The following is a 19,288-nucleotide window of genomic DNA, read 5'->3' as shown; positions in this document are numbered from 1 at the left end:
GCGCTTGTTTGAGTCACCGCTGAAAGAAATGGGGGGAAAACGTATATGATTTGTTAAGCCTCCTGCGTTTGTGTGGGTTGGTGGGGGTGGGTGGGGGTGGAGTTGGGAGTGGGCAAGGTGTGTGTGTGTGTGTGTGGGGAGGGTGTGTGTGTGTGTGTGTGTGTGTGTGTGTGTGTGTGTGTGTGTGGGGAGGGTGTGTGTGTGTGTGTCTGTTCCTCTCTTCCCCTTTCTCAGCTGTCTGTTATACGCATCGTTCCCTCCCTTATCTCTCTTTCTCCTTCTCTCTTCCTTTCCCTCCCTTTCTTCTCCCTCCTCCTCTCTCTTTCTTCCTTCTCACAATCACCTCTTTTTTTTACTTTATTTTCCTTCACTCCTTACTTCCCTCTTCTTTGTCATCTCTATCCTTTTCTCCTCTTTCCTTTTTTCAACTGTCACATTCTCTCGTCTTATCTACCTCCTCTTACTTCTTTTCTTCGTCCTTTTTCACACTTTCTCCTTACATCTCTCTCTTCTAGTCTTTCTCTTACCTTTTAACTCTCTCCCTCTCTCTCTCTTTTTTTTGTTGCATCTCATCTGTCACCTCTTCATGTTCCTTCGTCTTCCCTTTTTTCTGCTTGTCATCTCTCTCCTCGCATTTCTCATCCCCGTTTTCTTTTCCCCTCCTCTCCTTTTTCTTCTTTTCATCTCTTAGTCAATTTTTCATTCCCTCCTCATCTCCCCCTTTCATCCTTTCTTTCTCCCCTCATCCCCGTTTTCTTTCCTCCTCCTCTCGTTTTTCTTCTTTCCTCTTATTTACCTCCTCACTCCCTCCTTATCTCCCCCTTCCATCCTTTCTTTCTCCCCTCATCCCCGTTTTCTTTCCCCCTCCTCTCGTTTCCTTCTTTCCTCCTCTTATTTACCTCCTCTTTCCCTCCTTATCTCCATTTTCCATCCTTTCCTTCTTCCCTCATCTCTCTTTCTCCTCTATCCCCTCCTCTCCTCTCTTCTCCTTTCATTTCATTTCCTCTCCCTCCCCGTCTCTTTCTTGCATCCTTTCTCTCTCCCCAACTCATTCTCTTCCCTCTCCTCCTCCCCCCTCTCACACTCTCCTCTCTCCTCTCTCTTCCAGGACGGTGAGGAGAAGAGAGGCAACTGGAACAAGTTTCAAGGCTCGTGGGGGAAACGCGCGGACGAGCTGAGCGAGGACGCGGCGCTGCAGGTAAGAGAGAGGGGCGGCAGGTGAGGGGAGAGTGAAGGGGGAGGGAGGTAGAGATAGAGGGAAAGGAAGGGGAGGTAAAAAGTAAAGAGGAGGAGGAAGGGGGTTGTACTAAGTGGTAAGTAAACGATATCCATTAGCCAAGGGTGAGAGAGAGAGAGAGAGAGAGAGAGAGAGAGAGAGAGAGAGAGAGAGAGAGAGAGAGAGAGAGAGAGAGAGAGAGAGAGAGAGAGAGTAGAGATAGTAAGTGTTACAATAGTAGTAGTAGTAGTAGTAATATTAGTAGTAGTTTTGTGGGTCCAAATGTTATAGTTGTTCTTATCAAGAGAGAGAGAGAGAGAGAGAGAGAGAGAGAGAGAGAGAGAGAGAGAGAGAGAGAGAGAGAGAGAGAGAGAGAGAGAGAGAGAGAGAGAGAGAGAGAGAGAGCACCCAGCTGTTACCACCGCTGACAGACACACTCGGACAGGTGACTGACAACACGCGACACCTGCCCGTCCCTGGTGGTGGTGGCGGTGGTGGTGGTGGCGGTGGTGTTGATGTACCGTCGCGTGCCAGCCCTTTTTGCACCTTCCCTCGCCGGTGACGTCAAAATGTGGAGAGCAGAGATTTTTTTCCTTTTCTCCTCAATTTTTATCTTTTTATCATTTACTCTAAAAACGAAGTCAAAGTTGCTGTATACTGGCGTGACATTTTGCCTGTTATAGTAGGATATCAATGTATTATTATTATTATTATTATTATTATTATTATTATTATTATTATTATTATTATTATTATTATTATTATTATTATTATTATTATTATTATTATTATTATTATTTAGTATCACCACGAATTAGGCATACAATTGTCAATGGGAAAAACCTACAACAGATAGATCACGCCACCTTATAGGAATGTCGTCCGTGAGTATTTACCGTCTCAGTTTAAACGCCCCTCGGTACACCGCTACATGCCTTTGTGTATTAGCAGCGGGAATCCAGTTGTATTTGCAATGTTCAGGCACTACGGGTTTTTTTTTTCGTTTGCTTTTTCGTTTTGCTCTAACATAAATGAAAGTCGAATTTCCTTTTCTCGTCAATTTTTATCTTTTTTATTATTTACTCAGAAAACGAAGTCAAATTTGCGGTATACTGGTGTGACATTTTGCCTTTGTGTATTAGCAGCGGGAATCCAGTTGTATTTGCAATGTTTAGGCACTACGGTATTTTTTTTTTCGTTTCTTTTTGCTTTAAGATAAACGAAAGTCGAATTTATTATCAAGTAGCAAGGTTCTTTGATACTGAGACTCAGAGGATTGCAGTTTCGAGGTGACAGTTTTGCCCGTGAGAGAAATTTATCACACTTTTTAATATTTTGCCTGTATTCTCTTTTACACTTATAATGTTGAATAAAGACAAATTCATAAGATTTAAACGGAATTCTGTCTTTTCTCAGTTTGTTGTGTTACTCTACTGGCGGTTAAAGATAGACAGATAGATAGATAGATGGATAGATGGATAAATAGATAGATAGATAGATATTATAATTACGTGGATGAAATAACTAGACACTTTTTCCCTTACTTCACCGTCACCACCACCAATACCACCACCACCACCATCACCACTACCACCACCACAACCACCACCAATTAACCTCACCTCACACACACACATAAAAAAAAAAAATCCGTACCACTAATCCATTATTGTATTTCATTAAACTCATACGTTCGCCTCTCATCCATAAAACATTAGCTCGCCCTATATATTTGCACCCCTTCAGCAAGCCTCCCACGCGCCGCATAATATCTCCCGCTCAACCCGCAATAAACGCCGCAAAATTACCTGCCAATGTAGCCTTTTGTTAGCGTGCGTCGTGGCTCTGATACCTGGGAATTACCTGTGAATACCTGGCTGGCGTTCTGTGTGTGTGTGTGTGTGTGTGTGTGTGTGTGTGTGTGTGTGTATACCTGTCTAACCCAACGCACAGGTAGAGGGAGAGGAAAGGTAAGGTTTAGGTTGTCATGGCGTGAGCGTGAGGAAGGGAGAAATTTAGAGGGAGGTAAGGAGGGAGGGAAAATTAGTGAAATCGAAGGGAGGAGAGGGAGAAGGAGGGAGGGAAGGGGAGAGACAGGAAGGTAAGAGACAGGACAGGTAAGACAAGGAATGACAGGTGTGTGTATGTGCGTGTGCGTGAGAGAGAGAGAGAGAGAGAGAGAGAGAGAGAGAGAGAGAGAGAGAGTAAAGGTCCCCCCCCTCCCCCCAGGCTGCCGAGGACAAGAGGGGAAACTGGAACAAATTTCAAGGGTCGTGGGGTAAGCGAGGTGACGAGGCTGCCACCGAGGACGACCTTCAGGTACGACTACCCTCTACTCCTCTTCTTCAGCTTCCTCCTCTTCTTCTTCTCGTAGGTCTTCCTCTTCTTCTTGGGTCTTCCGCCTCTTATCTTTCTCAGCATCTTACTCCTTCCTCTTCCTCTTCATCCTAGTCTTTTCCCTTCTCCTCCTCATGGCATACCCTTCCTCTTCTTCAGCTTCCTCCTCTTCTTCTTCTTGGGTCTTCTACCTCTTATCTTTTTCAGCATCTTACTCCTTCCTCTTCCTCTTCATCCTACTCTTTTCCCTTCTCCTCCTCCTTTTGCTTCGTCTTCCTCCTCTTATGCCCTTCTCTGTAACTTATCCCTTCCTATCCCTCTTTCTTCTCCTCTTGTCCCTTCCTCTGCCTCTTCTCCACTTTTCTTATGCCCTTCTCTGCAACTTATCCCTTCCTATCCCTCTTTCTTCTCTTCTTGTCCCTTCCTCTTCGTTTTCTCCACTCTTGTACCTCTTCCTCTTAACTCTCTCTTTCTCCTCTTTCCTCTTCCCCCGTCCTTGTACCCATTCTCATTTCTTCCTTTTCCTCGTCTTCCTTCGTTCATTCTTACCCCATCGTCCTTCCTACTCCTTTTATCTCTTCCTCTTCTATACCTCTTTCTTCTTCCTCTTACCCTTTCCTCACCCTCTATTCTTCAGTAGGTTGAGAAAAAAAGAATGATTGGTAGTTGAATTATTCCTCTTGATTACTCTTCTTACAACTTCCTCTTCTTTCCCTCTTCAGGACGCCGAGGACAAGAGGACCAGCTGGGGCAAGTTTCAAGGCTCATGGGGCAAGAGAGGCGACGACCTTCTCCCAATTCCCGTGAGTCTTCCTTTTTTTCTTTACTTTCGTTCTCCTCCTCCTCCTCCTCCTCCTCCTCGCCCACGTCTTTCTGTAGGAGAGGACGCAGACTTAGGACCCAGTTTTCTTCTTCTGTCCTTTTTTTTCTTAGGCATTAAACTCACGAGGTAAATTTCAAAGATTAATACAGTGTTTAGCATGGACCAAGACTTGATGGCACTCATTAACAACTCAGAAACCAACAGCAATTTTTGTAACTTCTTTTTGCCTTCGATGAATTACAAGTTTCAAGTTTGCATTCAGTAATATATCTGACTGATCTGTATCTGCCAGACTACCCGTATCTTTCTTTGTGTGTCAGTATCTGCGTCTGGGTGTGTGTGTGACTGCGTGTGCGTGTCGGTGTGTGCGTGCGTCACATAGATAAAGTCAGGTCGTATTAACACGTGTCTCCTCGCAGGACGTGGACGACAAACGCAACAACTGGAGCAAGTTCCAAGGCTCGTGGGGCAAGAGGGCTGGCTGGAGCAGTCTTCAGGTGAGTGGCGGCGCGGGTGACTCAGGTCGATCTCGTGGGAATGGGTATAAATTAAGTTCGGTTCAGTCCAGTAGATGGCGTGGGATGATGACTTTACTACGGCTCACATTTTCTTGATTTGATTGACCTAGGAATCTTGTTTGTCGCCAATTTGCTGTTCTGTCAATGGGGTCGCTCTTGCTCTTTAGTTAGATCAGATGCTACTGTTTGTCTATGTCAGCATCTGTTTCCGTGGTGACTAGGCTCCCAGCACAAACTTTTGAAATGTTACGGTGAGTAATTGAAAGAATGCAAAAGGTAGTTGTAATTATGGTGAAAAATTTGATGATACTATTGAACCCGTGAGACTTCTTCATCTGGTGAGCACTGGCCCCCAAATTATTATTTCTTCAGTGATTTTGTTGCCGAGTACAAGAGTGTTGTAATTAAGAAAACACTTCTACTAAGACATGCAGGTAGATAGAGCAAGTGGCTTCAGATGGCATAAGTTCGTGTTGTAGGTACAGAAAAGTGTTTATTCAGACAGGCAGCCAGATGAACAGTGAGTGCTGAGCAAGACAAGGAGGTGGAAAGACAATGAGTGTTAGGACAAGGAGGCGGATAGAGAATGAGTGTAGATTAACCCGTCCGCTGCGATTGGCACGGATTTGGCCTTCCCTGGTAGCCTGGTAACATTATACTCCCAGGTCTTTCTCTGCCTCTGTGGTGGATGGTGGAGAGTTTCCCATGTGGTATTGGTGTGCTGGATATCCCCTCCCATGGTGCAGGACTTTACATTTTTCTTCATTGAATTGTAACAGCCACTTTTTGCTCCATTCCAGTAGCTTGGTGAGGTCTAACTGTAGGAAATCCGCATTCAAGGGGTTAAGACAGGCAGGCAGATAACCACTGAGGAAGACAAGTGTCCTCCCGTACCCTTCTTATATTCGTGTGTACCCTCGTGGATGTGCCCCAAGCTGACCGTGTTCCGCAGGGCGCGTGGGGCAAGAGGGCCTGGAGCAACCTACAAGGCGCCTGGGGAAAGCGTTCTGACGGCGGCGACGACGCGGAGGATGAGGCGCTAGAGGAGGAGGAGCTGCAGGTGGCCCCCGAAGCCCTGGCAAGGATGGTCGCTGTGGGTCCCGTCAAGCGCGGCTGGGCACTGTGGGGCAAGAGGCCAGACTACCCCGCCATCTCACCCCGCTCTACCAACTGGTCAAGTCTTAGGGGTGAGTGCGCTCCAGCCTGACCTAACCTGGCTCATCCTTACACTCTTAATTTTTTAGAATCTCGTAGTCTTAGAAGTGTGTACGCCTCGACCTGGCCTGACCCAACCTAAACCCTAGCGCTCTCAATGCTTTAGAATCTCGCCTGTGGTTTAGTCTTAGAGGTGTGCTCCGACCAGACCTGACCTGACCTGACCTGACCCACCCTAACATTCACAATGCTTTAGAATCTTGCCTGTGGTTTAGTCTTAGAGCTCCGTATGCTCCGACCTGACCTGACCTGACCTGACCCACCCTAACATTCACAATGCTTTAGAATCTCGTCAGTGGTTTAGTGACCTGACCTGACCCACCCTAACATTCACACTGCATTAGAATCCTTTCTGTGGTTTGGTCTTAGAGTTATGTTCACCCCAACCCAACCTGACCCTACCCACCTTATCCCTCTCAGAGCTTCAAAATACCCCTGACCCTGCTCACGCCCTAATGCCCTCACCAACGCTGTACCTCACTCTCACACCCTCACGCTTAAGCATCCAGTCATTATAAGTTTAACCTCACGATATGCCCTTCACCTCCTCTCTCACTTTCACACTCTCATGACCTTTCCTTTCCACCCTTTCCGCCTAACACTGACACCCTCACTCTCTAAGCAGCTAATCCATATATGTTCAGCCTTATGATATGACCCACCCATTCCCATTCATTTTCACTCACATTTCAATACCCTCACAACTCCTCCACGACCTCATCCTCTCCTCACCCTCAATCTTTCACCACCTTCATGTGTTCCGCCCTCGTGTCCTCGCAGCAGGGAGAAATAGAAGCAGGTAGAGAGATGAAGAAGAGGCAATGGAAAAGGAGGATGAAAGGGACGAGAAGGAAAGAAGGAAGAAGAGGAAGAAAAAGAGGAAATGGAGGAGGAGAAAGACTAGAAGCTTAGATCAAAGAGGGTTCAGAGGGTAGCCAAAGGGAGAAAGACGAGAGGAAAAAGAGTTGATGAGGAGGAGGAGAAGAGGAAGGGGATAGGAGGAGGAGGAGGAGGAGGAGCCACCTAACTACTTACTAACTAATCACTTCGCCGCAAGCCCTCGTTAGACTCATTAGCGTTTGGGCGGCAATTTCCTCTAATTATCTGTTTATTTATTACTTTTTTCCTCGGGTCATGATGGAGACAGTAACATGGCGCTTGAGGGGAAGGAGAAAGGAGGAGGAAAGTAAGAGGAAGAGGAGCAGGGGGAAGGTAACTTAGGGGAAGGGGAGGAGGAGGAAGAGGAATAAAGGGAAGGGAAGGAGGGGGAAGGTTAAAAGGGGAAAGGGTAGCAAGAGGGAGGGGAGTAGAGGGAAGGGGAGGAGGAGGAAAGGGAAGGGTAGCAGAGGGAAGGGGAGCAAAGGGAAGGGAAACAAGGGCAGGATAGCAGGTTGAAAGGAAGCAGTGGGAAGGGAAGGAAGAGGAGAAGGAAGAAGAGGAGCAAGGGAAGAAGGAGTAAGGGGTGGTGGGGGGGCCATCAAGGTGTTAATATGAGGAAAATAAATATAAGGGAAAAATAATTACATAGGAAAGTAATTATCAGCCTTAATTGACGTACATCAGACTTGGTGTTAAATATCCAGATCTTCGGCGCCTCGGTAAATGCCACGAAAGCTTTTATTAGTACGCTGGAGAGGGGAATTATCAGTGACGTTGATTTAAGGAGAATTTATGTCATTTATGTTATGTAATTTTTGAGTAGCGGGCTTTTTTTTCGCATTTTTTTTTTTACAGCTTAGGAGACAGTTCAAGGGCGTAAAGAAAAATATAAAAAAAGCCCGCTCAAAAAAAAGCCCGCTATAAAAAAAAGACTTGAATTGACCTCTCTTTTAGCTACTCTTTACTTTTATCTTTTATGGGAGTGGCGAGTAGCGAGTTTTTTTTTATTTTTTTTTTTTTTTATTACTCCTTTTGTTACCCTTGAGCCGTGTCCTTTGATGTAAAAAAACTTTCCTCTTTCTTCATCCATTATTCCTCTCCCATATTTCTCACTTCTCGTCACACGCATTCTTCAGAGAGACCTCCAATGGACCTCTGCACTCCCCCCTTTCCCCACCCGTTCAGGCAACACAGAACGAAATAATATTGTAGAGGTTAGCTATAGAACACATTTTTTTTTACGACAAAGGAGACAGCTCAAGGGCACAAAAAAAGGAAACAATAATAATAAAAAAAGCCCGCTACTCGCTGCTCCTAAAAAGAGTTAGAGGAGTGGCCGAAAGATGGATCAATTTCTTCAATTCCTCTATAACCTTTACATATTTTCATTCTTTTATTCATTATTCCACTCACTTATTCCTCACTGTTTGCGACAAAGAGGGTAACTATAGGAAACACCTCCCCACCCGCCCAAAATTGACCTCTCTTTTGGACATTCATCTATATTTTATTTTATAGGAGCAATGATTAGCGAGCTTTTTTCCCCTTTATTTTTTTTTATTATTTTTGTAAAGCAGAGGAAACAGCTCGAGGACAAAATAAAAATGAAAACAATAATGAAAAAAAAGCCCTCCCTTGAGCTGTTTCCTTTACTGTAAAAAAAGAAATAGTTACTCTTTCATTTTCGAGTCATTTCCCTCTCATTCATTTCTTACTTCTCGCGACAAAGACACGGACCTTTGCACTCCACCCTTTCCCGCCCTTGCAGGCACGTGGGGCAAGCGCAGCGGGGACTGGAGCAACCTTAGGGGGGCCTGGGGCAAGCGGAACCCCAACGACTGGGCCCACTTCAGGGGTTCCTGGGGCAAGAGGACTCCAGGTATGTGGCTGTGCGCTCGCTTGCCTTCACCGTACTGAGCTTTTCCTGCACCCAATTTAGCCTTATATTGCTTCGATTCCCGTTTTCTTTGTTCGCCTGTTTGTGTGTTATGCTGTTCGTCTTAGTCCTTGCGCTACCTGATGCTTCTTTGTTCTTTTATCTGTGTTTCTCTATCTCATTGTTTACTTCTTAATTTTTTTTTGCTTTGATTCTAGTCTTTGTTAGTCTGTCTTATTGTTTACGCTACTTGATGCTTCTTTGTTTTGCTGTGCCTCATTTGCCTGTCTCTCTCTGTCTCTTTGTGTTCTTCTGTCACTGTTAGGGTGTACGAATGTTTTGCTATGCTTCTTATTCGTAACGCCACCTATGCTTTTTTGTTTTACTGTGCCTCTTCTGTTTATCGCTGTGTTTGTCTCATTGCTTTCTTCTCGTGACGGTTTAGGTGACAGACCGAGAACTAAACCCAAGATATCAGAGGTTGCTTGTATCTCTGCGTCCCTTCCCTTGCTGTATGCCTATTTGCCCTTCCTTCAAGCACAAGCATCCTTCATATATCTGCCTTCCTTCCCCCAGTACTTGCCCGATCGCCCTTCCTTCACGCCTCCTTCAGTCGTACTCCAACCCCCCACTCACTAAATTACCACCTCAATAACCAAGGGAGGCTTCTAAACCGCGTCTCGCCTTCGCTGAATTCCATGTACTATTTTAACTTCAAACTCCCAATTAGTTTTCCTTGACCATTTTGTGCCGTACAGTGACTAACAGAAAAGGTTGATATGTTGGAAGAAGCCATGACGCAGAAGAGTGGTTCATAGAAAGTCATTGGAGTCTGGCTGACTGATATTGGCATTGATCTCAAGGGAAAGGCCAAGGAAGGGAGAACTTGTGATATTAGCGGTGATTTTTCTGCCTCGCTTCCTGCTGCCAATCCTCCACATCCATGAAGGGAGATGATTCACGGGTTAAAAAACTTGACATATGAGAAAAGACTTTGACAATAACACTTACATTCTCTAGAGAGGGGAAGGGTTCTAGGAAACTTGGTTGAAGTTCATAATAATTTAATGGCTTTAATAAGAGTGATATTAATAAGGTTCCAATGGTAAGAGAGCCGGGTAGAGTACGTAGTAATGGGTTTAAATTGGATACATTGAAATTCAACAAGGACATACGCAAGAACTGGTTTACCAACATAGTGGTGGATGAGTGGAACAGGCTTGGCAGTCATGTGGAGAGTGTCAACCCGATAGACACATTAGAAAATAGTTAAATACATGGATAGTGGTGTTAGGTGGGGTTAGGTTCACAGGAGCTGCCTTGTATAGACCTACCGGCCTCTTGCAGACTCCTAATGATCTTATGTTGATGCTTTCCTTTACTGCTGTCTCCCACTCTCCCTGCTTTTCTGCTTAATGTTACTCCTTGCTTACCCTTCGTTCTCGTTCTCGTTTTTGTCTCACTTCACATCTTTAACCATATCCTTCATTTTTTTCCCTCGCGACCTTCGTCCTCCATAACACGACATCTGCTTGGTTTTGCCCGCCTACTAAACTCCTCCTCTTCCTCCTCCTCCTCCTCCTCCTCCTCCTCCTCTTCCAGTAAGCCACCAGCCACGCCAGTAATTAAGGGAAGAGTTGCGTCCGAGCTGTATCATGGCTGAGGAGGTGGAGGAGAGCAAGTTAGCATTAATGAAAGAGGGAGAGGAGGAGGTGGACGGAGAGACGGAGGAGGAGGAAGTAGGAAGGGAGAGACGGAGAGAGGGAGTAAGAGAGGGAAGGAAGGGTGGAGGAGGAGGTAGGGATAGGGAGGAAGGAAGGGTGGAGGAGGAGGTAGGGAGAGACGGAGAGAGGGAGGGACCGGGGAAAGGTCAGAGATTAGTGGTGAGTGGAAGGAATAAGATCGGTGCGTGGGTGAAGAAGGAAGGGAGGGAAGGGACGAAGAAAAAGAGTTCAGGAATCTATAGGAAAGGCTTCAGGAGTCTATAGGAACGCCACAAACTTGGGATAAAAAAATAAAAATCCACGCAAGTTTTTAGCGAGAAAATCATTTACAAGATCAGAAGGAAACATAAGAACACGTGGCAACCCTCCTCCTCCCCCTCCTCCTCCTCCTCCTCCTCCTCCTCCTTGATTGGGTAGATGAAAACCACGCTGGACGGAGCTTGGTGGGGCGGGACGGGGCGGGACGGGGCAGGGTCGGGGATGCTTGATTAGTGCAGCCCTACAGAGTGACGTAATCTGACGCTGGGAGGGGGGGTAGGGAGGGGAAGGGAGGGGAGGGCGGGATGGGATGGGATGGGACTACTGGAAGGAGAGGGAAGAGGAAATAGACAGGAATGAAAGAGTAGGGGAAGGGAAGGGAGGGGAGGGAGGGAAAGGATGGGATGGGATGGGATGGGACTGGAAGGAGAGGGAAGAGGAAATAAAGAGGAATGGAAGAGTAGGGAAAGAACAAGGAGGAAAGGAAGGGACAGGAAGAGAAGATAAGGGAGATGGAAGGGGCGGAATGTTTCTGTCTCTCTCTCTCTCTCTCTCTCTCTCTCTCTCTCTCTCTCTCTCTCTCTCTCTCTCTCTCTCTCTCCCCTCCCTCCCTACCCCCTCTCCCTCCCCCTCTCCCTCGTGAACATCTCATTACACATAACGAGACGAGGTTTTTTTTCACATTAAATTAAGCGATACACTTTTTTAGATGGAGTTTGACCTCGGCAGAAGTAGCAGTAGCAGTGGTAGTAGTAGTAGTAGTAGTAGTAGTAGTAGTAGTAGTAGTAGTAGTAGTAGAGGATTGTTGAAGTTCACGTATTGTAATAAGAATAATTGGAAGGAGTTTTATTGAGGAGGGAAATATGGATGCGAGGTTAAGAAGAAGAAGAGAGAGAGAGAGAGAGAGAGAGAGAGAGAGAGAGAGAGAGAGAGAGAGAGAGAGAGAGAGAGAGAGAGAGAGAGAGAGAGAGAGAGAGAGAGAGAGAGAGAGAGAGAGAGAGAGAGAGAGAGAGAGAGAGAGAGAGAGTGTTTAGCGTAATAAGCCAGGAGGAGGAGGAGGTAGAGGAGGAGGAGGACATTGTTTTCTGTGGGTATAGGGTGATCGTGTCCTCCTCCTCCTCCTCCTCCTCCTCCTCCGCCTACCCCTGCCTGTTTCCCTGCTCCGTCACCTCCCTTACACGCCTCATCTTCCTCCCGCTTCCCAACTCCTAATTTTACTTGCATGTTCCTGCTTCTGTTCCTCATCCTAATGCTTCCATTCCGTCTGTCTTACCGTCACATATTGCAACAGTTTCCTTCTCCCCTTTCCCCTTTCCTCCCCTTTCTTCCTTTACATATCCCTCATCACCTTTTCCCATTCTCCATTTCTCGTAACCTTTCCTTTTTTTACTTCCCTGCATCCTTCTCCTCGATATCCTACAAAATAATGCATGTAGGATAAAGGACCTCTGTGTTTTTGTCTTTTTTTTTCACGTGAATGTGGTTTGGTAAGTACAGTTTCAACGTGCTTGTGTCCAGAGCAAATATGATTACTCCCTCCTGCATCCTTCTCAGTATCCTTCAAAGTATCGCATGGAGGGCTAAATGAACTCGCTGTTTGCTCCTTCGCTTATGAATTTAATGTGTTTTGGCAAGAGCAATTCCAACGAGCATGGCAGTGAAATGCATGGGAAGTCGACGTTCTGGCCTGTCTGACTGCACCGATGTGGGTTCGTCTGGCTGGGAGCCGCTTTTCACCTGTTCCCGGAATTCATAACTTGATTGAAAGGCGTCCGGTGCGTCGCTGAATGTTTTACTGAATGTGTTCGTGCGAAATTTTTGTCCTGGCCTTCGCAGCAAGTGTGGAGCTGGTGGGCGACGTGTTGCTGTACGTGGGTGGTGTGTGTGTGTGTGTGTGTGTGTGTGTGTGTGTGTGTGTGTGTGTGCATCAATATCCATATACATAAATCAGAGGAGGCAGTCGTGTATGTGTTTATTTATGCGTGTCTACATGGACGAAGGGTGTGCATGGTTGTGAAAATGGCTGCAGCTGTACAGAGTTGTTACTTCCGCCGAATTAAACGTTGTCACCCCTGCATGCATGTATCACTGTGTCTACACGCGCACTAACGCTGTTCCTGCCTGCCTGATTGCGTGGCTTTAGTGATGCAGAACTGTCACTTGTGTTGTGTTGCAAAGCTTCCTTCGTGTGAGTGGTGACCTTCATCCCTGCTATGCCTGAGTGAGGAGCATGAGCCACAAACCTATATGGCGTCCACAATTATCCTGCCATTTAGTACTGAGATATAAGCCATAGACGTAAGGCAGTCACATCTTGATTTGAGCAGCGAGTAGCGGGCTTTATTTTTTTAATGTTTACATTTTTGGTGCCCTTGAGCTGTCTCCTTTGTTGTAAAAAAAAAAAAATGTCATCGTTTTCACTCAAGTAAGTCATGAGCTATATACTGAAAGCTACCACGGCTGTCATTCCTGAGTAAGAGCCATGAGCTATTGAATAAAAGCTTTCACGGTTCTCATTTTCAATAGAAAGCAATGAGCCATAGACTAGGCTGTCACGGCTGTCACTCCGGTGTAGCCATGAGACCCCAGACAGACCTGCAATGGCTGCTTCTCCTTTCAGACTTCCTGCTCTCAGCCTAGATCTCGCTCTCGTCGCCTGCCCCGCCGCCTGCCCGTCGCGTGGCCCCCCCTCACCCCCACCACCAGCCAGGACTCGCCGCCGCCCCCCCACCAGGCGGCGGCGCTGCGGGCGGGGTCGCGAGCCACCTCCGTCACCTACGTCTACTCAGCGCGGAGCAACACTTGACTCCCGGTCGTTTTGAGCGCTAGCAGAAATATATTCAAAGGAGACTCCATCTTAGCAATCCTGGTTATGTTGTTTAATTTTTCCCCTCAACAAAAGTCTTCATGTGTGAGCCCCAAGAAGTGAGTGAAGTGAGGACGGTTCTGTGGGTTCTGATCACCAAAGAGAGAGAGAGAGAAAAAAAAATATATCCATGAAGATGCTGTCTCGTGGACCGACCTAATGACCTTCCCGACTGTCTCCTGTCTCATCTGGTTCATGGTGTTCTTCGCCTGACGGAGGGCTGCCGGGATGGGGCGGCGCCTTCCCTTCCTTCCCTTCCCTCCCCTCCCGCTTGTCGTCCACACACAGAGGGACGCCCCGCAGAATACTCATATGTGTAGCCAGCCTGTCACGACGCTGTAAATTTAGAGAGAAAAAACAAGATGATAATATTTTTGATGTGTTTTAGGATGTTGGCAGCCCACGGAGGATATTGTGACCTGCCAACCATCCTTCCTCATCCTCTCATCCTCCCCGGCCCCTCGCAGGCGTGACTGTGTGTGTTTAGCCCTCAGCCGCCGGGGAGCTGGGCTAGTCATACTGTTTATCTGTGTGAGTGCGTGTGTGCGTGCGTGAGTAACTGTAGGTGCGTGTCTGTCAGGTACCCATCAATAAAGAGCTGCACAAGTGTCAATCTCTTTGTCTTTTTGTTTATGCACACACCTACGCCGGAAAATGCCTGTCTGTCTGTCTTGCTGCCTTGCCTCGCCCTTCGTGTATGTGTCTAAGGGTCTCTGCTGCCGCCTCCTGCCCTGCGCTGGGTACTGATGGATTCCCCGCGGTCCTGACTCCCCCACACCACCTCGCCTCATATAAACTCGCCATATACGATCTCACCTCATACGATCTCGCCTTTATACAATCTGATCCTCGAACGAATTCTCCCTCCCACTCTCAGCAGAATCATCGCCGGTATGGAAAAACTATCAAACCGTTGCTGTATAGATGCATATCCCAGCCTTATCGGGTACTATTTCACTGGTATAAGAGGAGCGAGGTCATTCTGAGGGAGAGTTTCAACTTCGAGGAGTTAGTATGACGCAAGTTCGAGATGTGGGGCGAGCGTGCAGTGGGGCGACTCCACCACCTGAAAGCCTCGTCCATACCGCCTCTTCCCTGGACCATTATCTCCCCATTTCTAGGCCCTCACCGTGGTCCATCGCCTTGGGTCACAGGACGAGGTGAGGGGCGCTGACTAGGCACACACACGCCCGTCAGCTCCAGGCGTGGCGGCGGGCGAAACTGTGACGCTGGTGTAATCTTCCTGATGGTGCGCTGGAAAAAAAGCGACGGTGGATTATACCGAAGAAAAGATGAATTACCGAGAGAGCGGATGGTGGTGGTAGTGGCATGCAGCTAGGTTGGGAGGGGTGGAGGGAAAGGTGGAGCAAGCAAACACGCGATATGTGACCTGAAACTTTGGAAACTGTCCTTGGAATAGTTGGAATAGTAGTAGTAGTAGTAGTAGTAGGAATAATAGTAGTAGTAGTAGTAGTAGTAGTAGTAGGAATAATAGTAGTAGTAGTAGTAGTAGTAGTAGTAGTGGTAGCAGTAGTGGCAGTAACAGTAGTAGTAGCATTATAATAGAAACAAACGAGGGAAACTAATCCATCTCCTCTTTTAATGTTCTTTCCATTTCTCGTGTTTGTAGTTTGCGTGGGTAAGTAAAGGCATCAACACAGTCTGATAGCTTTGACCTCTGCATTGTAAGGTAGACGCAAGAACCCGTGGGAGACACATGAAGCAGAAACACTGAAAATTAAAGCCAGCAGCCACGACATTAGCTGGAGGTCTTGAAACAGAACATCTAAGTGAAAAGAACGAAAGTATTAAGCCTCCACTTCCACACTGTAAAGAAAAAGCTTGAACACACAAAGAATACGATATTTCTCTTCAACCACGAGCCTAAAACTCTTTCACTAGCACGCTGTTATTACTCAGAGCTTTTAAGATAATGCAATAATGGCGCAGGCGGGGAACTCGGGGCAGGGATGGAGGCACGAACTGTCTATCCTACGACTATCCTATGACTATCCTATGACCTGAACGCGGGGAGTCCTGAACCAGCGGGATTATAATAGTGAAGCTTCCTCGTTGACACTTTTTATTCACTTTTTATTTATTTATTTTTATTTTTTTATTTTTTACAAAGGAGACAGCTCAAGGGCATAAAAAAGGAAACAATAATAAAGAAAGCCCGCTACTCGTTGCTCCTAAGAGAGTTAGAGGAGTGGCCGAAAGAGGGGTCAATTTCGGGAAGGGAGGTGTCCAGATACCCTTAAGGTTAATAAGGAATAATATAGAGTGAAGGAAAGGGTACGGGAAACACATAGACGCACTCCTTTCTGCTTTTTCTGCACCGTTGTAAAAGAGTGAGTTTCGGGGATTACTTGTTTGTTTATTTTTGCCTCGTATGTCTTGAATAATAATAAAAATAAAATAAAATGTTCAGAAAAAGATACAAAAAGAAATATAGACGCACTTTCTTTCCCTTTTTCTGTACCGTTTTAAAAAGAGTGAGTTTCGGGGATTACTTGTTTGTTTATTTTTGCCTCCAACGTCTTAAAAAATAATAGAAATAAAAGTAAAATGTTCAGAAAAAGATACAAAAAGAAATATTGACGCACTTTCTTTCCCTTTTTCTGTACCGTTTTAAAAAGAGTGAGTTTCGTGGATTACTTTTTTTTTTTTGCCTCGTACGTCTTAAAAAATAATAGAAATAAACGTAAAATGTTCAGAAAAAGATACAAAAATAAATACAGACGCACTTTCTTTCACTTTTTCTGTACCGTTTTAAAAGAGTTTGAGTTTCGGGGATTACTTGTTTGTTTATTTTTGCCTCCAACGTCTTAAAAAATAATAGAAATAAAAATAAAATGTTCAGAAAAAGATACAAAAAGATATTCAGATGCACTTTCTTTCCCCTTTTCTTTACCATTTTAAAAGCGCTTGAGTTTCGGAGATTTTAACTTGTTATTTTTGGTTCCTGCTTCGTAAAAAAAAATAATATATACTTTCTGGAAATAAAAAAAAAGTTAAGAAAAAGATACAAAAAGAAATACAAATGCACTTTTTTTCCCTTTTCCTGATCGTTGTAATAAGTCTGGAGTTTCGGGATTTTTTATTCATTTATTTTTCTTCCTCTCGTAAGAAAAAATAATAAATACTTTCTGGAAATAAAAAGTTCAAAAAAAGATACAAAAAGAAATACAAACGCACTTTTTTCCACTTTTCCTGTTTCGTTTTAATAAGTCTTGAGTTTCGGGATTATTTATTCATTTATTTTTCTTCCTCTATCGTAAGAAAAAATAATAAATACTTTCTGGAAATAAAAAGTTCAGAAAAAGATACAAAAAGAAATACAAACGCACTTTTTTCCACTTTTCCTGTTTCATTTTTAAAAGTCTTGAGTTTCGGGATTTTTTGTTTATTTATTTTGCTTCCTCTATCCGAGTCTATCGCACAAAAAATTATATAAATGCTTTCTCGCTAAAGTAAAACGGATGAAGATATCGGAATGGCTGATCTTATTCACGTCCAGGGCTGTGTGTGTGTATGTGTGTGTTGTGTGTGTGTGTGTGTGTGTGTGTGTGTGTGTGTGTGTGTGTATGTGTGTATGTGTGTGTGTGTGTGTGTGTGTTTCGTCCATCTGGCCTTCGTTTCCAGCCTTCCTTTACAACGATATCAAGTAAAGTAATAATTATGTGTTTGTTTGTTTATCTCTGGTCATTAACACACCAATTAAGTCATTAGTCCTGTTAATCAATTTTCTTAAGCCATTTGGTCATACGAAGATACTGACTTGGACGCTATATATATGATTCTAGCGTGTATGTATCATTTAATACACACACACACACACACACACACACACACACACACACACACATTTATTACGTTCACTCCCGTAATTGCAGTAATATATCCTTCCCTTTCCTCCTCCTCCTCCTCCTCCTCCTCCTCCCCCCTCTAAGCGGTCTGTATATATATTCTCCAACACACAGCATGCATCATTTCTCTACAAGGCACCGGATTCTAATAATGACGGTCCTAGGAACAAAAGTCTCCCTGATTATGAGTCAAGTTTTTAGTCGGAAAGGTTATGATAGAAGGGGGAAATTAATATAGCACTTTTTTACCTTTCCTTCAATTTATTTATTTCCCTATCTTTTTTCATCGCAGTTTTCTCTCTCATTTCATTCTCTTGTCGTTCCTTTCCTTTCCTCTTATTCTCTTCCTTTCTCTTTACTTCCCTTTCCCATCTAAACTTTTTAATTTCTTTCTCAATTCTTAGTTTGTCTTTCCTTTCTTTTCCTTTCCTTCCTTTCCCTTCCCATCCTTTCCTTTCCCTTTCTTTCTCTTCCCTTTTCTTCTCTTCCCTTCCCTTCCTTTCCCTTCCTTTCCCTTCCCTTCCCTTCTTCTCCTTTTCCTTCCCTTTCCTTCTCTTCCCTTTTCTTCTCTTCCTTTCCTTTCCTTTCCCTTTCCTTCTCTTCCCTTCCCTTCCCTTCCCTTCTCTTCGCTTCTTTCCTTTCCTTTTCCTTCCATTAATTCCTTTTCTTTTTCTCTCATTCCTTCCATCGTGTCTCCTTAACGAACACACACACACGCACAACCCCCCCTCCCAACTCCTTCCCCCCCCAACACACTCCGTGCACTCGTGATAGCCAAGGTCGTCGAGTGCTAGAGAATCGCAACTCAAAATCAGTTTCTCCTTCACCGCGCAAAGGAAAATTAACCTAATATTAGTCTTTGAGGGAGCGAGGTGCCACATTCCGACGCCCGAGATCACAGACGGTAAGGGACTGGAGAGGCGAACGAACCTAGGATGGGGAACACCTTGGGAATAAGCAGATAAGGTGACGATGATGTTTTCCCAAGGGCGTGCGATGGAAGGCCAAGGCGTGAAGAAGCGAAGACGGATCAAGCATCAGGAGACATAGAAGTAGAATAAGTTATCAGCGTTCTCTGCCATAGGGACAAGAAGCAACTAGAGAGGGGGATGGACATAAGGGGGAACAGGTTGGTAATAAGACAGGATCGGCGACGTTGCTATTCTAAGAGTGTGCGATAGATGGGAGGCCAAGGCAAGGAGTAGAGAGGGCGAAGCAAGTACCAGCAGCGACAGTACCAGAAGGAGGAGTAGTAATAAGCGTTCTGTCTCTGCCATAAAGGAGCTCAGGCTTATTTATCAGCTTAAGAAGTATGAGTAGCTCGCTGGGTTATGTTATTATGGCGTTTAAGATTAATAGTAGCAATAATAATAGTAGTAGTAGTAGTAGTAGTAGTAGTAAAGGTTAAGGTGTCTGAAAAGGAAAGCACTCCGAGTTAATTGCATCACGTCTCTTGGCCAAACCCTTCACCAGTAACTCCTGTCCACCTCAATTACCTGTCCGCTGAGTAATTAGATGACCTCACACACCTGAACCCCGTGACCTGGGACCGTAAGGAGAGGGAAAACATTGGCACTATCCCCTTGGTCCAACAAACTCTACCACTTCTATGATGGACGATGGTTAGTGGAAATTTAAATGGTTAATAATACAAAATAATGACAATGATAACACCAAAATCTCAATCATTCATTCTTCCTCAATCCA

The 19,288-nt window shown here is 45.2% G+C and overlaps 1 protein-coding gene across 2 annotated transcripts in view; it reads left to right on the top strand.

Moving 5' to 3' along the window:
- Positions 1 to 14,325, top strand: part of LOC126988047 (prothoracicostatic peptide-like) — a 67,481-nt gene extending 53,156 nt beyond the window's left edge. The window contains exons 3-9 of one of the 2 annotated variants that reach the window (XM_050845838.1): positions 1,109 to 1,198; positions 3,446 to 3,535; positions 4,276 to 4,356; positions 4,796 to 4,873; positions 5,847 to 6,081; positions 8,757 to 8,867; positions 13,467 to 14,325. In XM_050845838.1, coding sequence (XP_050701795.1) covers positions 1,109 to 1,198; positions 3,446 to 3,535; positions 4,276 to 4,356; positions 4,796 to 4,873; positions 5,847 to 6,081; positions 8,757 to 8,867; positions 13,467 to 13,486 — 705 coding nt within the window. In that variant the 3' untranslated portion in view covers positions 13,487 to 14,325. The remainder of the gene's footprint in view (positions 1 to 1,108; positions 1,199 to 3,445; positions 3,536 to 4,275; positions 4,357 to 4,795; positions 4,874 to 5,846; positions 6,082 to 8,756; positions 8,868 to 13,466) is intronic. The other variant, XM_050845839.1, reaches the window with a different exon arrangement.
- Positions 14,326 to 19,288: the final 4,963 nt, after the last annotated feature.

The sequence above is a fragment of the Eriocheir sinensis genome, chromosome 67, assembly GCF_024679095.1.
Source record: "Eriocheir sinensis breed Jianghai 21 chromosome 67, ASM2467909v1, whole genome shotgun sequence".
Lineage (NCBI taxonomy): Eukaryota > Metazoa > Arthropoda > Malacostraca > Decapoda > Varunidae > Eriocheir > Eriocheir sinensis.
Note: the sequence above shows the minus strand (reverse complement) of the source record. Positions and strands in the feature narration are given on the sequence as shown.